This window comes from Bombina bombina, chromosome 3, assembly GCF_027579735.1.
Source record: "Bombina bombina isolate aBomBom1 chromosome 3, aBomBom1.pri, whole genome shotgun sequence".
NCBI lineage: Eukaryota > Metazoa > Chordata > Amphibia > Anura > Bombinatoridae > Bombina > Bombina bombina.
The window spans coordinates 644083022-644100978 of NC_069501.1; the positions used below are offsets into that span (position 1 = coordinate 644083022).

General features: G+C 35.4%; 1 protein-coding gene across 2 annotated transcripts in view; it reads left to right on the plus strand.

Annotated features, from left to right (window-relative positions):
• USP32 (ubiquitin specific peptidase 32) overlaps positions 1–13986 on the plus strand; it is a 653327-nt gene extending 639341 nt beyond the window's left edge. For both annotated transcript variants that reach the window (XM_053707352.1, XM_053707353.1), the window contains exons 33-34: positions 1020–1112; positions 9401–13986. In XM_053707352.1, the coding sequence (XP_053563327.1) occupies positions 1020–1112; positions 9401–9574 (267 nt within the window). In that variant the 3' untranslated portion in view covers positions 9575–13986. The remainder of the gene's footprint in view (positions 1–1019; positions 1113–9400) is intronic.
• The last annotated feature ends 3971 nt before the right edge of the window (positions 13987–17957 follow it).

Consider the following 17957-nt stretch of genomic DNA (forward strand, 5'->3'; position numbering starts at 1 on the left):
TCTCTTTCTCTGTTCAAAAATATTATTTATAAATAGATTTATTATAAATTATCTAGTAATAATTTATACAACGTTTATTGTGGTCATGTAATTGCATTACTTTTTCACAGTTTGTAACGCCAATACATAATTCCACATTACTTATGACTTCCTTAGATCAGTAAACTTGGATGTTTTTACCAAGGGCAGCTGTTTCTCCATTTGTTTTCCACTACGGGTTATACCGCTGCCTCAGCCTTGCACCCCGCTGCAGTATGGGATTTGTAGTCCTCACTACTCTTCCCGTTCGAGTTGCTTACAAATGCTCCAGTGCCTTGAGTGAAAGTTTTTCTCTTGGGAAAGCCTGGGCTTCTCTTGTATGTGTTTATTAAACATTATTATGTATGGTTTTAAACTCATTTTACAATGAAAATAAAAGAAGCAATAAAAAAGAAAATTATTAGAAAATCTAAGATGCTTAAAGGGACATAAAAGTGCAAAAAGAAAATGTTGTAATGTGTAAAAACATTTAATCTTTGCACTGTTGTATGTACCCATATGTTTAACCCCTTTAAAAGGGTTAAACACATGGTTAAAATCGGCTCCAGAGCAGCAATGCACTACTGGGACCTAGCTGAATATATATGGTAAGCCAATGCAAGGGGCATATTTGTATAGTTTTCAATCAGCAGCTAGCTCCCAGTAGTGCATTGCTGCTCCTGAGCCTATCTAGGTATGTTTTTCAACAAAAGATACAAAGAGAATGAAATACATTTTATAATAGCAGTACATTAAAATGTCTAAAAATGGCATGCTCTATACGAATCATGAATATTTAAGCTTGACTTTTATGACCCTTTATGGAGTTTACTGAAAATGCTGTGAATAAGTGGAAGTGTTCCCATGTCAGTGCGAACAGATGTTTTTACCTAATTTACCAGTTCTATAAATTGAAATTAGTACAACTATGGCTAGGTATTTAGCGTTTTACATAGCCAAGATTTATTAACCTAATGGATGTTAAATAATGTTTCTTTTAGTGCCATTCAGGAATAATGGGTGGAGGTCATTATGTCACTTATGCCAAAAATCCGAATAACAAGTGGTACTGCTACAATGACAGCAGTTGTAAGGTAAGCTCTTAGTGTTACACATGTGATGGTGTTCAGTTGTACCTTTTATACATTTGCCTATATGTGTTCATTATGAAATATGTGAATAGATCATTGTTAAAGAGAAACTAAACCCAATTTTTTTCTTTCATTATTCAGATAGAGCATGCACTTTTAAGCAACTTTGTAATTTACTCCTATTATCAATTTTTCTTCATTCTCTTTGTATCTTTATTTGTAAAAGCAGGAAAATAAGCTTAGCAGAAGGCCCATTTTTGGTTCAGAACCCTGGATAGCACTTGCTGATTGGTGGGTACATTTAGCCACCAATCAGCAAGCGTTACCCAGGTGCTGAACCAAACAATGGGCCGGCTCCTAAGCTTACATTCCTCCTTTTCAAATAAAGATACCAAGAGAATGAATAAAAATTGATAATAGGAGTAAATTAGAAAGTTGCTTAAAATTGGAAGGTCTACCTGAATCATGAAAGAAAAAATGTGTGTTTAGTGTCCCTTTCAGACACCAGGCCAATCATACCTCAATATTGGAAAGCCTCCATGGCACCTTCAGTTTGCAACAACAAATGCAAACCACATTCTCCATGGAGAAGCTACATTTTTTAATGATTAAACAAATAGATTTGTATTTTGAAATCTCATAAGTTTCAATATCCCAATATGATTGTCTTATGATAGACATCCATAATTACTTTGCCTGTGTAGCCTTTAGCCTTTTTCCAGTAGAAACCAAAAATGTTGCCATATGAGCTGTGGCATATACTTTTTCCCAAACCCTTTACTTATTTAGGATTGTGTGTCCATGTATATGTACTTCTACTTGTGTGGTGTTTTGTTTTAAAATGTTTGTGTTTTGTTTATATATATAACCTGTTACTGTGACAGCCATCTTTTCATTTAACCACACAAAATAAGTGGGTTCTAAGTCTAGGTATACAGCACACCTATTCTGACTATAATAATAACAAGAAAACAATGCATATAAAAATGACATATTTAATAATAGACAAAATCACACATTAAAAGAGAGTAAGCGTAGGGTACCGCATCATAGGTCAAGGCCTAGCAGTACAACCGGTTGTATTTAGCAGTATCTGTGGTGCACCACATAGGTCTTTAAGCATGCTAATTAGAATGACCCAAGCAGCAAAGCAGCAAGTAGTTAAACATGTTGCTGGGTGTTAGAGCTTTATAAGTTAATAGCAGTCAACCCGGTTGTATTCATAAAGGTATAAGCCACACTTTGTGCCCTCACCAAAGACAATAGTTATTCACCACATCACGGAGCCACAGGAGGAAGAAAACACAGATGCACAGGTGGACCGCTGCCAGAGAGATTTCCGGGGATCCCCCTCTTCCTTCCGACCCTCTGTGGCTTTACCACCAATACGGATTAGAAGATTGTGCTGATGAACTGCAATTGACAACCGATACAGGCATAGTTAAGACCGGTGGCGCTGGAGGTCTCTCTGGCAGCGGTCCGCCTGTGCATCTGTGTTTTCTTCCTCCTGTGGCTCTGTGTTGTGGTGAATAACTATTGTCTTTGGTGAGGGCACGAAGTGTGGCTTATACATTTATGAATACAACCGGGTTGACTGCTTAACAATTTGCTGCTTGGGTCAGTCTTTCTAATTAGCATGCTTAAAGACCTGCACAGATACTGCTAAATACAACCGGTTGTACTGCTAGGCCTAGACCTATGATGGGGCATCCTACACTTACTCTCTTTTAATATGTGTGATTTTTTTTCTATTATTAATTTTTATATGCATCTTTCTAGCTTTTGTGTTTCTTTATAATAATTATTATTATTATAGTTTGAATAGGTGTGCTGTATTACCTAGACTTTAGAACCCACTTATTTTGTGTGGTTTGCTCTCTCCTACATTTGTATATACATTATCTTTCTAGGCTGCACTTTGTTCTAGGCTTACATTATTTCCATATTAGAAGGGAGCATACCTCTTCCCCCTGTTCATCTTTTCATTAACTATGTGTGTGGTGTATAAAGCGCCTAAAAAAGGCTGAGGTAACTAAGGTAATTCAAAAGACGTGATAATTGCGATCTGGTCAATGGGACCACTGGGGATTGTATTCGAGGTGGATGAGAATATGCCGAGTGTCTAAAAATATTTATTATAATCAAATAATGAATAAATACAGATAATAACACCAAAATTAATGATGCCTTGTGTGCTTGACAATTGTCCGAATTACACAAATTCTAAAAACCATGCATCCATGATATATTAATCTAAATGATTAAAGATAGGATGACTTGACCTATGATGGATTTATAAATTGCTCCACTCCACTTTACGTTGAGATGAGTGTATATCATTGAATGGGTGTTAGAGTGTTTATGAGGGAGTGTTACAGCTGTATCAATTGGTGAAAAGACAGTGTTACCTATGTAACAGTAAATTGTTTACATCAATAAAGATGTTATCATCACTACATACACATACTTATTGCATATCCGTATTCACAGTAACATCCAAATAAGAGAAATCAAATCATTAGTGGCCACAAAAACTAGTGTTCAAAGTCTGGTGTTTAGAATACCCAAAGTGTGTGTCCAAAACTTGTATTCCAAAGTGTGTGCAGAAATAATTTCAAAACTCTGAGTCTTTGCAAAAAAGTGCAAAACAGGTGAAAAAATCTGAGTAAAAATAGAGTGAAAAGATTCAAAAATGTATAAAATAGAATTCCAAATATGCAAATATAATAAAAATAAAAATTGAAAAGTTAAAATAAAAAATCAAGATAATAGTGTGTGGCTCATGAAGGGAATAAATATGAGTAACTAACTTGTTTACTTGATAGATGTGATCCTCAGTTCAGGTTCTAGTGGTTCCTTGTGGCCTCCTATGTAATGCTGACTGTCCCTGTGAAAGGTATAATAGATAGTGTAGATTGTACAAGTGTGAAAAAAATATTGAAATAGTGCTTACCGGCTGTGCCCCTATTCAGGCCTTTATCAAGACTTGAGTTTATTTTTTTTATATTTTTTATTTTTTCTATTTGCATATTTGGAATTCTATTTTATACATTTTTTAATATTTTCACTCTATTTTTACTCAGATTTTTTCACCTGTTTTGCACTTTTTTGCAAAGACTCAGAGTTTTGAAATTATTTCTGCACACACTTTGGAATACAAGTTTTGGACACACACTTTGGGTATTCTAAACACCAGACTTTGAACACTAGTTTTTGTGGCCACTAATGATTTGATTTCTCTTATTTGGATGTTACTGTGAATATGGATCTTTATTGATGTAAACAATTTACTGTTACATAGGTAACACTGTCTTTTCACCAATTGATACAGCTGTAACACTCCCTCATAAACACTCTAACACCCATTCAATGATATACACTCATCTCAACGTAAAGTGGAGTGGAGCAATTTATAAATCCATCATAGGTCAAGTCATCCTATCTTTAATCATTTAGATTAATATATCATGGATCCATGGTTTTTAGAATTTGTGTAATTCGGACAACTGTCAAGCACACAAGGCATCCGTAATCTTGGTTTTATTATCTGTATTTTATTGTATTTTATTTATTATTTGATTGTAATAAATATTTTTAGACACTCAGCATATTCTCATCCACCTCAAATACAATCCCCAGTGGTCCCATTGACCAGATCGGAATTATCACGTCTATTGAATTACCTTAGTTACCTCAGCCTTTTTTAGGCGCTTTGTACACCACACACATACTTATTCCCCACTATGCTAGCTAGGAGGCCTTTTGTACAAAGCCAGAGGCTAAATTTCCAGTTGCTTGGTCTTATTTTTTACCATCTTTTCATTAACCTCTACTAATTTTGTATTTTATTTTTAAGTAATTTTCAAATTTATTTTCATTTGGAAGGCTTCTCTTCATTTTTAAAGTGATGGTAAACTTTACATGTTTTAAAATCAGGTCCGGAATCTAAGCAATTTTTTAGATGGACTTTAATTGATCACTTCTATTGAAGATGAGCTATAACTTACTTTTTAATCTAGCCGTGTCATTCTAATACCCCGCTGTCTGGCCACCCACTTTAAAACTCTTTTTTTTTGTGAGCTAACAGTTTTAACTGTTCTCCAATCGGCTCTCTAACTGTACGGCTACTTTTTTGTAGTTAAAGCACCATTTAGAGAACAGTTCAAACCGCTAGCTCAACAGAAAAAAAAGTGGGTTGCCGGTGAGCGGGGTATGAGAATGGCACGGCTAGGTTAAAAAGTAAGTTACAGCAGATCTTCATTAGAAGTGATCAATAAAATCCATCTCAACTATTGCTTAGATTCTTGACCTGACTTTAAAACATGTAAAGTTTACCATCACTTTAAGGTCAAAAGTACTATTTGCGGGGGGCGGAGCCAACAGCCAAGCAGGGCAGACGCATGTTAGAGGGCGCCTGCAGAAATTTACTTAATATAATGTCAAACTGGGGCCAATTCTTCACAAATTACCCCAAAACCTACCCAGAACCTGCAAGATTGTATCTACATTATTAGAAGACCTTTTGTTACTTTATCAGTTTTCCCCTCTGACCGACAGTATCAGCTAGAAAAACACCCAGGTTTCTACGGCCTTCCGAAGTAGCAGCATCAAGTATGGAGGAGGTCTCTTTGGTTATCCACGAGGCCCTGAGGGAGCTCAGCTTACAAATTTCAGCCGGCTTTGAGGATTTATCAGTCAGCCTAAGGAATGTTATGGAGCGACAGGAGTTTTCCGGTACAAGGCAGGCTGAATGTTACCAATCTCACGATTTGTTTAGTACAACCTCCTTTATCGGTGGAAAGGGCAGCGGACTCAGGGACTGATCTCATTACTGAAACACCCAGTCACCCTGTGGAACCCACTTTACTCTGCAAAGGCTCTTCTGTGAGGGACACGATAAGCCCAGTGAGGCTAGAAAATATGCATCCGATCGCACAGAGGAGGACCCTCTTAGAACCTAGACGGCGGGACGCCTACCTTATGATCCGGAGCCAGATGAAACCTTTGCCGCCAGCTTACAGCATTGCAGTCAGGGACGCTATACCTGCGATTGCGAGAATAAACCCCACAGACCGCTACAGCTACATTGGAGTCACACAGGACTTTAACTGCTGCATTTTTTCAGCTATGATCCTTTTGGGAGGTCGCGGTGCGTCTGGTTACTTACCTCCAAATAAGGGGCAATCGGAGTGGTGCTCCTCAGGGCCAGCATCGCCTGTTAGCAGTGTTCTACCGTGTAGGTCTCAGAGGATTGATGGCACATGTTACCGCGATCTCTTGGAAGGCCCTTTTGATCCGGGAGGTCACGCCTGGACACTGCAGACTCACATTACTGCTGAGCAGATTATCACGCGAGCTGAACTTTTTGACTTTTTTCCCGGATAAGAGACTCTCTATGCTCAGACTGCGAACGCTTTGCTCTAGACCCACTGTCCTAGGAAACGTTCAATACTCTAATCCACTGACCTCTTAGCACAACTCGGAACATTACTGCCCAGTTCTGATATATTTCCCCCTGGATATCTAGCCTTTACTGTTTGCACCCTACATAAGTTTTGATATCTTCACTGAGGGGTCCGCTTTATTTTCTATTTTTTGTAGTGTGTATATTTTGTGTATTTTGTTTTCACTACGCAGTCACCCTAGATTCTGCTCTCTGACCTGGATACAGAACTTCTAATTTTAGATCATCACAGCTTTGTATAATATTTGAGTCATTCTTGTCACTGGTATATCAATAATTACTCTGTAGGAATATATGGTGTACCTTTAGTAAGAATTTCTGACATCTTAGCTGGGGTTTAGACAGGCGGATTTTTGTTTCTCAGTTCTCCTTTTTATAATTTTAGCTATAGAGATTGAATGTTTATGTGGTTGTTAACATTATTTATATGTATTTTATACCTTATTGCCCCTAGAAGGGGATGTTTGGGTAAGATTATACTTACATTATGTTTATTTACATATACTTGACCCCAAACACCCACCTGTCCACAAATCTGCTAAAATATTCCATGCTTATCTAAATTTAACCCCCCACTGTCCGGTACTAATAGAGGCGGCACACCATCCCACAAATATGATATCATTTAGACTATCTTCATGGCTTAGCACATTATGAGATATTCCCAACACTAGAGTCTTGCAATCACTGTATAATCATTTTATAAGCTATAAACAGAAGCATATCTCCATATCTGTCTAGAGATAGTTTCATATGGCCATAGTGTTAAATCTCATACTGCTCCTTTATTCTAAACCAGGCTATCAGAATAATTTGTCCTCTTCAAGTATACTAGCTCTACTTAAATGCATGTATTATAATATTTAAAGCTCCTCTGACTCCCACATATAGCCTATTAGTAAGGTAAGATTTAGATGGACTGAAAGACACTATCCTTACCACACCTTTCCCACACTGCAATTAGTATACCTCAGCCACCCTCCACAGTAAGTATAGCTTACAGATTCTAGTACAGCAGGTTTTAGGGTTATTCTTACATCTAATATGTTTTGCACCCCCTTATCTATATTCAGCAGGATAGTTTCGCAGATTGACCTATAGACCCTTATGTATAGGTTAGCTTAATTTTTGCAGAAAATACTATTCTACAGGACGCTTGGTTACTCACTGGCGGCACCCTTGTCCTAACTCTTGTTCCCTGGACAAGGTTCATTACTCCATCTTAATTTATTTTCTAGGTAAACCTGTTTACTGTTATTATATATGTCTTATAAGTTCATTTATATATTTCTCTCAGGCTAGACATGAGGGGTTCATGGATATGTATGGGTAAAATATTTTCCAATTTAACTTGTTTATGGTTGTATATTTTATGTAAAATTTTTTAGGCTTGAGCCATTTATTCCTATCTATTTCATGTATGCAGGGAAATTTCCCAATAATACTCCTACTGTCTATGTTTGCTAGATTGGATTATTTGTAGTAGGTGAAGGCTCAAAGTATTTAAGATACCTATATTTCATATTAGCAGCTAGTAAGATGACTTTATTGAATGAGCGGATGTTGTGTCTCTGCCAGCGGCCGTGGTGGAGATATTATTTAGCTTTGCTCTAGTTAGCCTCAACCGTATATATGTAATCTAGACTCTCCCTAGTATATCCTGGTTTTCTATATTGTGTTCAATAGTTATTGTTGTTTATATGGGTATACGTGACCTTTCTTTTGCCTAAATGTTGTGTTATATCTATATTATTGGTTACTGGCTATCATTTTCTGTGACTGTCCGACTGTCATTCCTAATTTATCTATGCTCTTGCTCATATTATTAGTACATAATAGTTGTCTTGATTGAGCCTCTCTCCTCCCTTTCCCGCTGGTACTTATGCCTGCGGGTCATATCCCTTCTCCTTTTTCCCACATCGCCTATAGGTGGCACTCCCCTAGGAGAGGGGCTCACCCAGAGGTTCCCCAGTCCCCCCAGTCCCCAACTATTCTAACGTCCCCCCTCCACTTGATAATATATTATATGTTTCCAGGGCCCCTCTATAGGATTACAAAGGTTTAGATGAGTGTGATTTTGTTTATTTTAAGTAATAATACTCTAGTCCCACCTAAATTTGTTCCTGGTGAGGACATACTAACTGGCTCCGCACCCCGCCTCCCCCACCCCCTCCCTATTATATTTTGAGCGGCTCTTGCCCGCTGCATCCCTCTTCCCCATATAACTATAGAGTTACCTCCTCCATAGTCTTTCACTTATCTGAATAGCCACCTTACTTCTCTTTGTATATAGCTAGGAGAGGACCATTTTTGCTTATATTACATTTGTTATACTCTAAAACAAAACTGAAGTCTCTTTATGTGATAGCCCACATTATATGGAAATGTTTGAGATACTAGAATACATTGTCTCCTAATTATGTTCTGTACACATTGTCTCGTGAATGTTTTGAGACATACCCTATACTCTGTATTGGTTTTTGACTTCAATAAAAAAATAATAAAAAAATAAAAAAAAAAAAAGTACTATTTGCATCCTTTGTGCATAATCAACGGTGTTTGTTGAAAAGTGCACTACGTGAACATTATTGATATTCAGAGAATGTCATATTGGATGGCCACAGTCTAATTTGACTAATAATCAGAAATTCTTATTGGTTAAAATAGCCTGTGGCACCTTTAGGTTACAGTTGTTGTTACCTTCTAGCCTTATATTAGAGCCAGTTCTGCCTCGGGGGAGAATTTAAAGAATGTGTGTAGTATTGTAAGGTTCTTTAGTAAATTATAAGTTAGTACTTAATGTATCCTGTCTTTCTATCTTTTTTAGGAACTGCATCCTGATGAAATAGATACAGACTCTGCCTACATCCTTTTCTATGAACAGCAAGGGGTGGACTATGCACAATTTCTGCCAAAGATTGATGGTAAAAAGATGGCAGACACTAGCAGTATGGATGAAGACTTTGAATCAGATTATAAAAAATATTGCGTGCTGCAATAATATCATTGGGCTTCCAGATCAATGAAGAATGTATGTCAGAGAGAAATGACTGTGTGAAAAAGAAGTCCATGACGTATTCACTAATAGTCATTGATTGACTTAAACTGATGGAAATGTCACTAATGCATGAAGATCCCTTCTGTAGAAAACAAAAAGAGAAAGGTGTCATGATAAATATGTATATTCTTTTAAATGTCCTATCTTTTCTGCAAATTGTTTATCTCCTCTTTTAGTATATATATTTTTAATTTATTTTAGAGCTATATTTTATTTAATTACTAACCTCTCTTAAGCAATCTGTCAACTACATTGATTACTCTGCATATGACTACTACACTTTTTAAAACAAAGTATTTTGAGTGAAAAAAAATAGAAAAGAAAAGTGTGCTAATAACTTAATAGCAACTTTTTCTTTTCAGTCCCAGCCACATTTTAAAATACTGTATTCCAGCATCATATGTTGATGTTATCTGTGTTTAATTACCCCTTTTCCAAAAATATGCTGAGAAAGGTTTCCAGAGTAATTGATGCCATATTTATTGCCAAAGTGCGTTGCAAATTAAAGACTGCTAAAGAGAGGAACAAACAAGACCGTAATCTGCATTAGAGGGACATTTAAAATAATTATTCATCTTTAGTTAAGATGCTATTTTTTATGCCTACGCACAAAGCTAAACTTGAATAAGATTTTTGAAGCTAACAGTAGGCTTTTCTTTAAGCATCATCTCATTCTGTAGTTATATCTATACTGCTGAGAATATCTGGCTGTTGCTAAGCAACCTGACAAATTCGATTTCTATCAGATTTCTTTAAATCTTTTCCAAAAAATTCAAAGGGACTCTTCTAAAAACCAACCTTGGAATACATATGACCATAATTCTATCATTTAGGAGATTGGTATCAATAACCTTCTACCTCCTCCCCATTTTAATGTATTTTTATTGCTTTTAGAAACTAAAATGAATAACTGGTATATCAGGTTCCGTACATGGACTGTTTAGATTTACAGCAAGTAAACTCATCTGCATAAACCTGCTGGAGTGCCAAGAAATGACATGGAAATCAAATGGTTGATAATATATAAAAGCTAACAGGCACATTATACATGTCAGTATCTGTTTGTCTTTTTTCGGTCAACCCACATCTTAGTAACTAATTTCTTTAATTAAAATGTTGTGCGCTTTACACAATTACAGCTTCTTCTCAGAAAATATGCAAAAACTGCACATTAGACTACTACCCGAACACACTCCTTCATTTTAACTGGTTTATGTGGAAACTTAATACAGTAGGTTTTATAATCTTAGAGAGAATCTGATTTAAGATTATCTTTGCTCTTTTGTGCAATTATTGTTTACTTGCCCGTTTTCCGGAGTTTGAATTGCTTTACTAAAGATCTAAGGATGTTTTACAGATATACACTACACGTTCACCTAATACAAAGCGAATGTGCTTCTATGGAAAATGTGTTTGAAGTAGAGTTTAGGTTACATAAAGGGACATATTAACATATGGGAAATATTATGTGAGAGAGAAATTCTACATGCTTAAATATGGTTAAATTAAATCATTTAAAATCTTACCTAACCCTCAAATAACGTAAACAAATAGTATTTTAGTGCGTCATGTAGGCTTTCATTGCAGTATTGACATTGCTTAATACAAGATGAGTGCAGGGAACCGGTAGGATTACTATAGACCTTATCTGTGCATATACCCTTCATTGTTAGAACACTATATATTGGCAGTATAAGGCCACATCAGTTTCAATCTTGACACTGATTACATTATAAGGGTAACGTTCGGGAAGGAGAACATGAAGGTATAAACAAAGGGTTCCTACATTTGCCTGTAGCTTAGATAAAAGTATATTACTTTCACAAAGAAGCAACTATTAATTCCAGTCAGAATCACTTTATCTATGATCTATTGTAATTTTTTTCTCAGGAATGCAAGACTGTGAATAAGTAAATAATCTTTTCCTCATTTTCTAATAGGTCGCAAAAGGTTTTTCTCTACAATCTGTTCCAGAGCTGTATTTTGTATAACACTCGTAGCTCTATATTAAATCCTTCTATAAAAGCATAACAGTGAATTTAATCATATTTAACCAAACAAGAGTTAGCTGGTACTTTTTTAATAGAAACCTCATATTTATGATACCATAGAGTGAGCTTATATTACCATCTTTATTTACTACTTGCTCTCTTTCGACTCCACCTATCAAACAATGAACTTTTTTTACATGACTATAAAGTAAAATACAGCATTAGATTTTTCATTTTCGTTTGTATTTTTTACCTCATTTATTGAGTGAAGTAGTGTTTCCTAACTCCAACCCTTAATAGATCTGAGAAAACTTCTCTGCCTCAGCACTGGAATTTATTCGGTGAGCAACAGAAGAGGCCAAGCTGAGAAATGCCTAATACCTGTTCTGTTTTTGGCCCTTTAAGTCTGTAGCTGACAAGCTGGCTTGTAAGTTTTCAGTGGAATCAAATATTTAAAGGAATAATTATTTAGTATATTACAATTCTCTCTTGTTTTACTCTATCTTAAGTATTAATTTTCTGCACCAATTAGCAGGTATGTGATAACTTTAGCAAAAGATCTGAACAAACATAAAAAAAATCTCTTATACAAATTGTATCACGGTGAATCTATTCCCTTGTTGGCTAATTTTATCAGTTGGTATGTCACGAGGCAGAATACATTACATTACCAAACTCTCCATGTACCAAATATCTAGAAACGAAGCACAATATTACAAAAAGTAGATTGGTTATTGTACTAAATACCATTAGATATAGAAAATGATCAAAAAAAAAAAAAAGTTTAAAGTTGTAGCAAAATGTACACCTTTCAAATATTAGGTGTTTGACTGCTTGTATTGCAGACTTGCAGGTAGGAAGTTCTGTAAACAGTTCAACACCCATGTTTGCACAAGAAGCCTTTTTATTATAATAGTCTTTAATCTTGTTAAAATTTGTATTTTTTCCTATTCCTTTAAGTTATAGTCCATAGATATTAAAGCGCACAGTTTTGCATAGCACAGCCTTAATATTAATTTAAGCAGTGTAAACGTACAGTAATTAAAGTCATCTCACGTATGTTGTCATTAGACTCTTAATTCATTCATCAGTTGTTTTCACATAGTTTCTATTTTGTCTTTAGACTGCATTAGAAATGTTATGTAGATCTAGACTTCTCTTTTTGGGGTTTTCAAAAGTCATGAGGATTTATCTGACTGCTAGTAAAGTTTTAAAATCCCTGGTCAGTGAAATGACAATACTTCTGAGGTTTTTTTTCTATCTTCAAATTCTTGTTCAGTGCTTCCATGTTCATATCATGTTTTTTATTTTTTTATTTTTTAAAACTAATTTTAGGGTTATGTTCATAAAAGATTTTTACTGATCTTGTATAAAACAAATACTACCACTTCTTCTTATGCATATATATCAATAATCTGGTATTTTGAACACCGGTTTCTTGATCTCACAATAGCAGTTTAACTTCAATTCACCTTTTCAGTTGGCAAAAGAAAATATGGTAATATATAACATTCACCCAGAAGCAGGATAATGTATCAGGGTCATACTATATGGTAAATATAGTAACATGACTTTTTTTTGTTTCTAATCATTTTCATCATCATATTTCTGATTTTGTTATGATAATGGATTACATAGTATAATCAGCACAAGTACATAATTTGTTGTCAGTCCCAATTTAAAGTGCCAACATAAATTTTACAAGGTTACCAATAAAATGTATAATGAAGTATCAGGGAAATGTACTGCTTTTTTGGCATCTTTTTTTCTCCCTTACTTTATTGTATGTAAAATTATACATACTACTAAGATTGGGAAGATCAATTCTTTAGGAATAAATTATTAGTGAAAAAGGGCCATTGTTGAAATAATCATTTTATTTATGTTGCTAGCACATTTTATGTTGTTTTTTTTAATTATTTGTCTCTATTTGGTTGTAATTATTATTTTTTAAATTATATGAATTTATTAATTAGCAGGACATTTAATAAATTAACAGTTAACTATGTTCACTTTGTAAATTCTTGTATAAAAATATTGACAATGCACTGACTTTAGAAAGATTTTTATGTACATACGTGCTCTGTAAATAATAGTGTTGATGTTATTGAAATATAAGATGTATAAAAAAAAGTATTGGTAATTGTATATGGAGTGCCCCTGTTTATCTGTAACCATTTTCCAACCTATTAAAAGCTGTGGATGCAGATGTTATTTTTTTGTATATTGTGTGAAGTTTTTTTATTTAGTTTGTCTACTCCAATTCTCAGGTAACCATTACCATTTACCCATTTTTTTCTGAGCACTGATGGCAACGGTATTACTTAGTTATTTGTTTTTGAAAAATAAAGGCTATAGTACTTATGTCTTTTTCTTTTATTTGTGGTTAAAAAACTTAAATGGTTCTGCTTAAAAAAATATTTATTGTTAAAGAAGTTAGAGGTAGATTAATTTTACCACAATCTACATCCTCGAAATGAAAGAGTCCCGTCATCCTTTACTTGCAATTACATCATGTTACACAGGAGGTTCTTCTGTTCAAGCTTTCAGCCTCTTTTAATAGAGAGGCATTAAATGTCAGCACACACAGACTCAAATGTAAGCTTATTACATTTTATTAACAAACAGAACTCAAAAGTAGATCCTCACTGTCTTTTATCACAATACCATTCTGGAAAATATCTAAACATTTCAATTTAAAAGGTTTGGTTCAAACTAACCTCCACCAAATCTCACCTGTGATAGTTGAAAAGTTTCTTCTACTTGTGGATACAGTCTGTGATAATCAGGGTTAAAGATAAGTTATCATAATAAAAATGTCATCCAATAAAATTATATAGGCAAAGGCAGTCGAAAAAGGTTGTCAATGAAAAAAAAAAATGTAAAAACAAAAAACACCCTTTGATACCTGTTTATAATTCAAGGTAAAAATAATACTTGTGTTGGCCCCAGGCAAGACACATATATAATATTTGCTTTTGCTCATCAGCCATATGCTGACATTTTTGAAATATCACATGATTTATGTTTTATCTATCTTTTTTTTTATCTGTGCACTTTGTAGATTTCTAGAGCTTGTAAGGCACAACTGTCTTTGTTATTAATGAGTATCATGACGGGTGAGTATTGTTTATGGTTAGAATGAAGCAGAGTAAGCATAAAAATCACATCTGCTGGAGGGAGGTGGAGTTACGTGAGCTTGCACGCACATGGACGCTACCACGTGGTTACCCTGATGCGCTGCATCTGAGGTTGTTCTTCTCTGTGCGGCTAAATCCTTGGCGTGGGGAATGGATGCCTGGATTATACTATAGAGAGAGAGAGCGCTGAAAAAATCACCTCAAAGTACACAGGTTGATATCAAAAATCCCCAGAAGATATTGATAAGTGAAAGTCTATGTGAGTGATCTTCCTGCGCTAAAGACCAGTATCAGTGGTTCTAAAGCTGAAACTATTGAGGTGAGTAGAAATGTAAATGAACACTCTAGAGAGTAAATTTTATATATAAACAGATATTCTTTTATTTGATATTAAAAGATAAAAAATGATAAAAAATACTCCTTGACTCTTAAAATAAATTTATGTTAAAAGCAATTGTTAAAAGATTTTGTCTTTTTTTCAGCAAAAAATAGCAAAGGCAAAAAGACAAACAGTAGGTATAGTTAGTATACACAGTGGATTAAGAGACATAAGAGGTTAGTAAACAATGATATGGGGTTAAAATGTGTAAGACAGATAGAGAAGAAAAGGATATTAGCAAGATATCAACTTATTGCATAAGAAAAGCAGTTTTCTGCATATATTAGGTAGCGTATTGTACTCCAAAAGAAGCGTATTGCATATAAATAGCGTCTTGTACAGAGAAGCAAGCTATTGTAAGCTATAGTAGATAAAAACAAGCCTTAGTACGTGAAAATAAGCATATATGAGTCAGAGCATGATTAAACTAAAATGTTGTATAAAAAATGTTCTTTTCTGTGCACAGGTAAAGATTTGTAAGGATATGTTTAGTTGTTTCTAGAGAACACTACAATTACAGCCCCTGCTTTATGCAGGACCACTCAGTCTCACACCTTACCTCGGATTCCCACAGATTTAACTTAAGGGAACCCTGATATGCTCATTGATCTGAGGGTCACTACAGCAGGGTTGCTGAGAGAAACCGGAACCTTCACGCAACAATAAATGCTTATAGCAGAAAAGAGTTTAAGTCTTATAGGATTGACTTCAGCAGTAGTGAAAGAGTTAATTAGTGCAGGTGCCTTAATTCAAACAGAGTTGCAATGGAAATAGATTATGCAGCAGGCTTTAGCAAACACACTGAAATTAACACAGTACTTTGATAAGTGAATAAATCAACCTCTGGTCATTTTGTAAACCATACTTTGATAGTCAATATTAATAATTCCTAGAGTTGTTCAATCAGAGTAATATAAGCTGTGGTTAACTTGAGGAAACAGATATAGTTTAAGTTAGAGCAAACAGTTCATTTCAAGCACAATAGAGATTAATTGCGTAAAGTTTGAAATATGCTTATGCAGTCCGATAATGAATAATGGTAGTTTGTAATAATCTTTGTCACAGTTATTTGTTTGCAATTTGGTAAATAGCAGTAAAAGGTTTAGTGCATATTTGATATCTGAAGCGAATATGAAAAATCCAGTTAATGAGCGTTCCACAATATATAGCAAGTGAAAGAGAAATGAGGTTGCAGCAATAGACACAGTTCATAAAATTGCAATATATATAAGACTAGTAATATTGGAGATGATATTAGCACATAGTGATACAGTTACCACACAGCAACAAGTCCAAGGAGTATCGCAGAGAGCCTGGCAGAGATCCGCGGCGGGAGAATGTGGAGCGTGACGTCACACGCTGCAGGAACAACCTCAATACAGGAGAGAGACTGAGAAATCTCTTAGTGAACAAACGGAGCAAATCTTCAAGCACAACAGAGAATCTGCAAGTTGATTCGAATAGGCAGATACTCAAGGTGAGCAATAAGTTGAGAATACAAAGTAGTATAAACGGCTAGGTCTCTTCTGAAGCAGCTTCACGCTGAGCAACAAATTACCAAGCAATGAGTTCTGTTGGGAGGAGCCTTAAATAGGGGTAGTGAGTTGACATTCTTAAAGGCACAGTAGGAAAAGAGATAAATCCCTGACAGGACACCCCCCCCCCCCCAATGAGCCGCTCCGCGGATCAAGGACCAGGACGATCAGGATGTCTACGATGAAACAAGGAGACAAGACGTGGTGCAGAAACATTATTGGAAGGTTCCCAAGAGTCCTCCTCAGGACCAAATCCTTTCCAACTGACAAGATATTGAAGTTGATTACGATGGTAACGAGAGTCTAGGATAGACTCAATCTCATATTCCATGCCATCAATGACTGAAGGATCCACCGTCTCATTCGTCGAGTCTTTGATTGCACTGTAAGGTTTCAAAAGAGAAACGTGGAATGTGGGATGTATCTTCAGGGAATCTGGTAGTTTAAGTGTTACAGCATTAACATTGATGACCTTTTGTATCGGATAAGGCCCTAAATACAGGGAAGCCAGTTTTTTAGATGGAACTTGTAAGCGTAAATGTTTAGTGCTTAACCAAACTTTGTCACCAATCTTGTAATCTGGAGGCTTGGATCTACGTAGGTCGTAATGATGTTTCTGAACAGCCTGGGCTTCAAGTAAAACTTGTTTCAATGTTGTGAAATTGGTAGCAATGGTATTAACAAGATCATTAACTATAGGCATGTCGGAATTGTTGATCTGATTTGGATAGTATGAGGGATGAAATCCATAATTGATGTAAAATGGTGTCATTTTAGTTGATGAATTTACGGCATTATTATGAGCAAATTCCGCAGTAGCAAGTAGAGAATGCCAGTTATCTTGTTGTTGAGTGCAGTAGCAACGAAGGTACTGCTCTAATGTTTGATTTGTTCTTTCTGTTTGACCATTCGTTTGTGGATGATAAGCGGTACTCAAACGTTTAGTAATGTTAAGAGAGGAACACAATTGATTCCAAAACCTCAAGGTGAATTGCGTACCTCTATCTGTGGTGATTGTTTCAGGTAGACCATGTAGTTTTACAATGTGATTCAAGAATAGTGAAGCAGTGTCTGAAGATGTAGGCAATCCTCTATGTGGTAGGAAATGAGCCATTTTAGAGAATAAGTCCACTACTACCAATATGGTATTATAATTAGCTGACGAAGGCAGATCAACAACAAAATCCATAGCAATCGCTGCCCAAGGTCTGTCTGGTACTGGTAAAGAGAGAAGGTAACCATAAGGACTCTTATGCTGATGTTTCTTAGTTGTACATACCA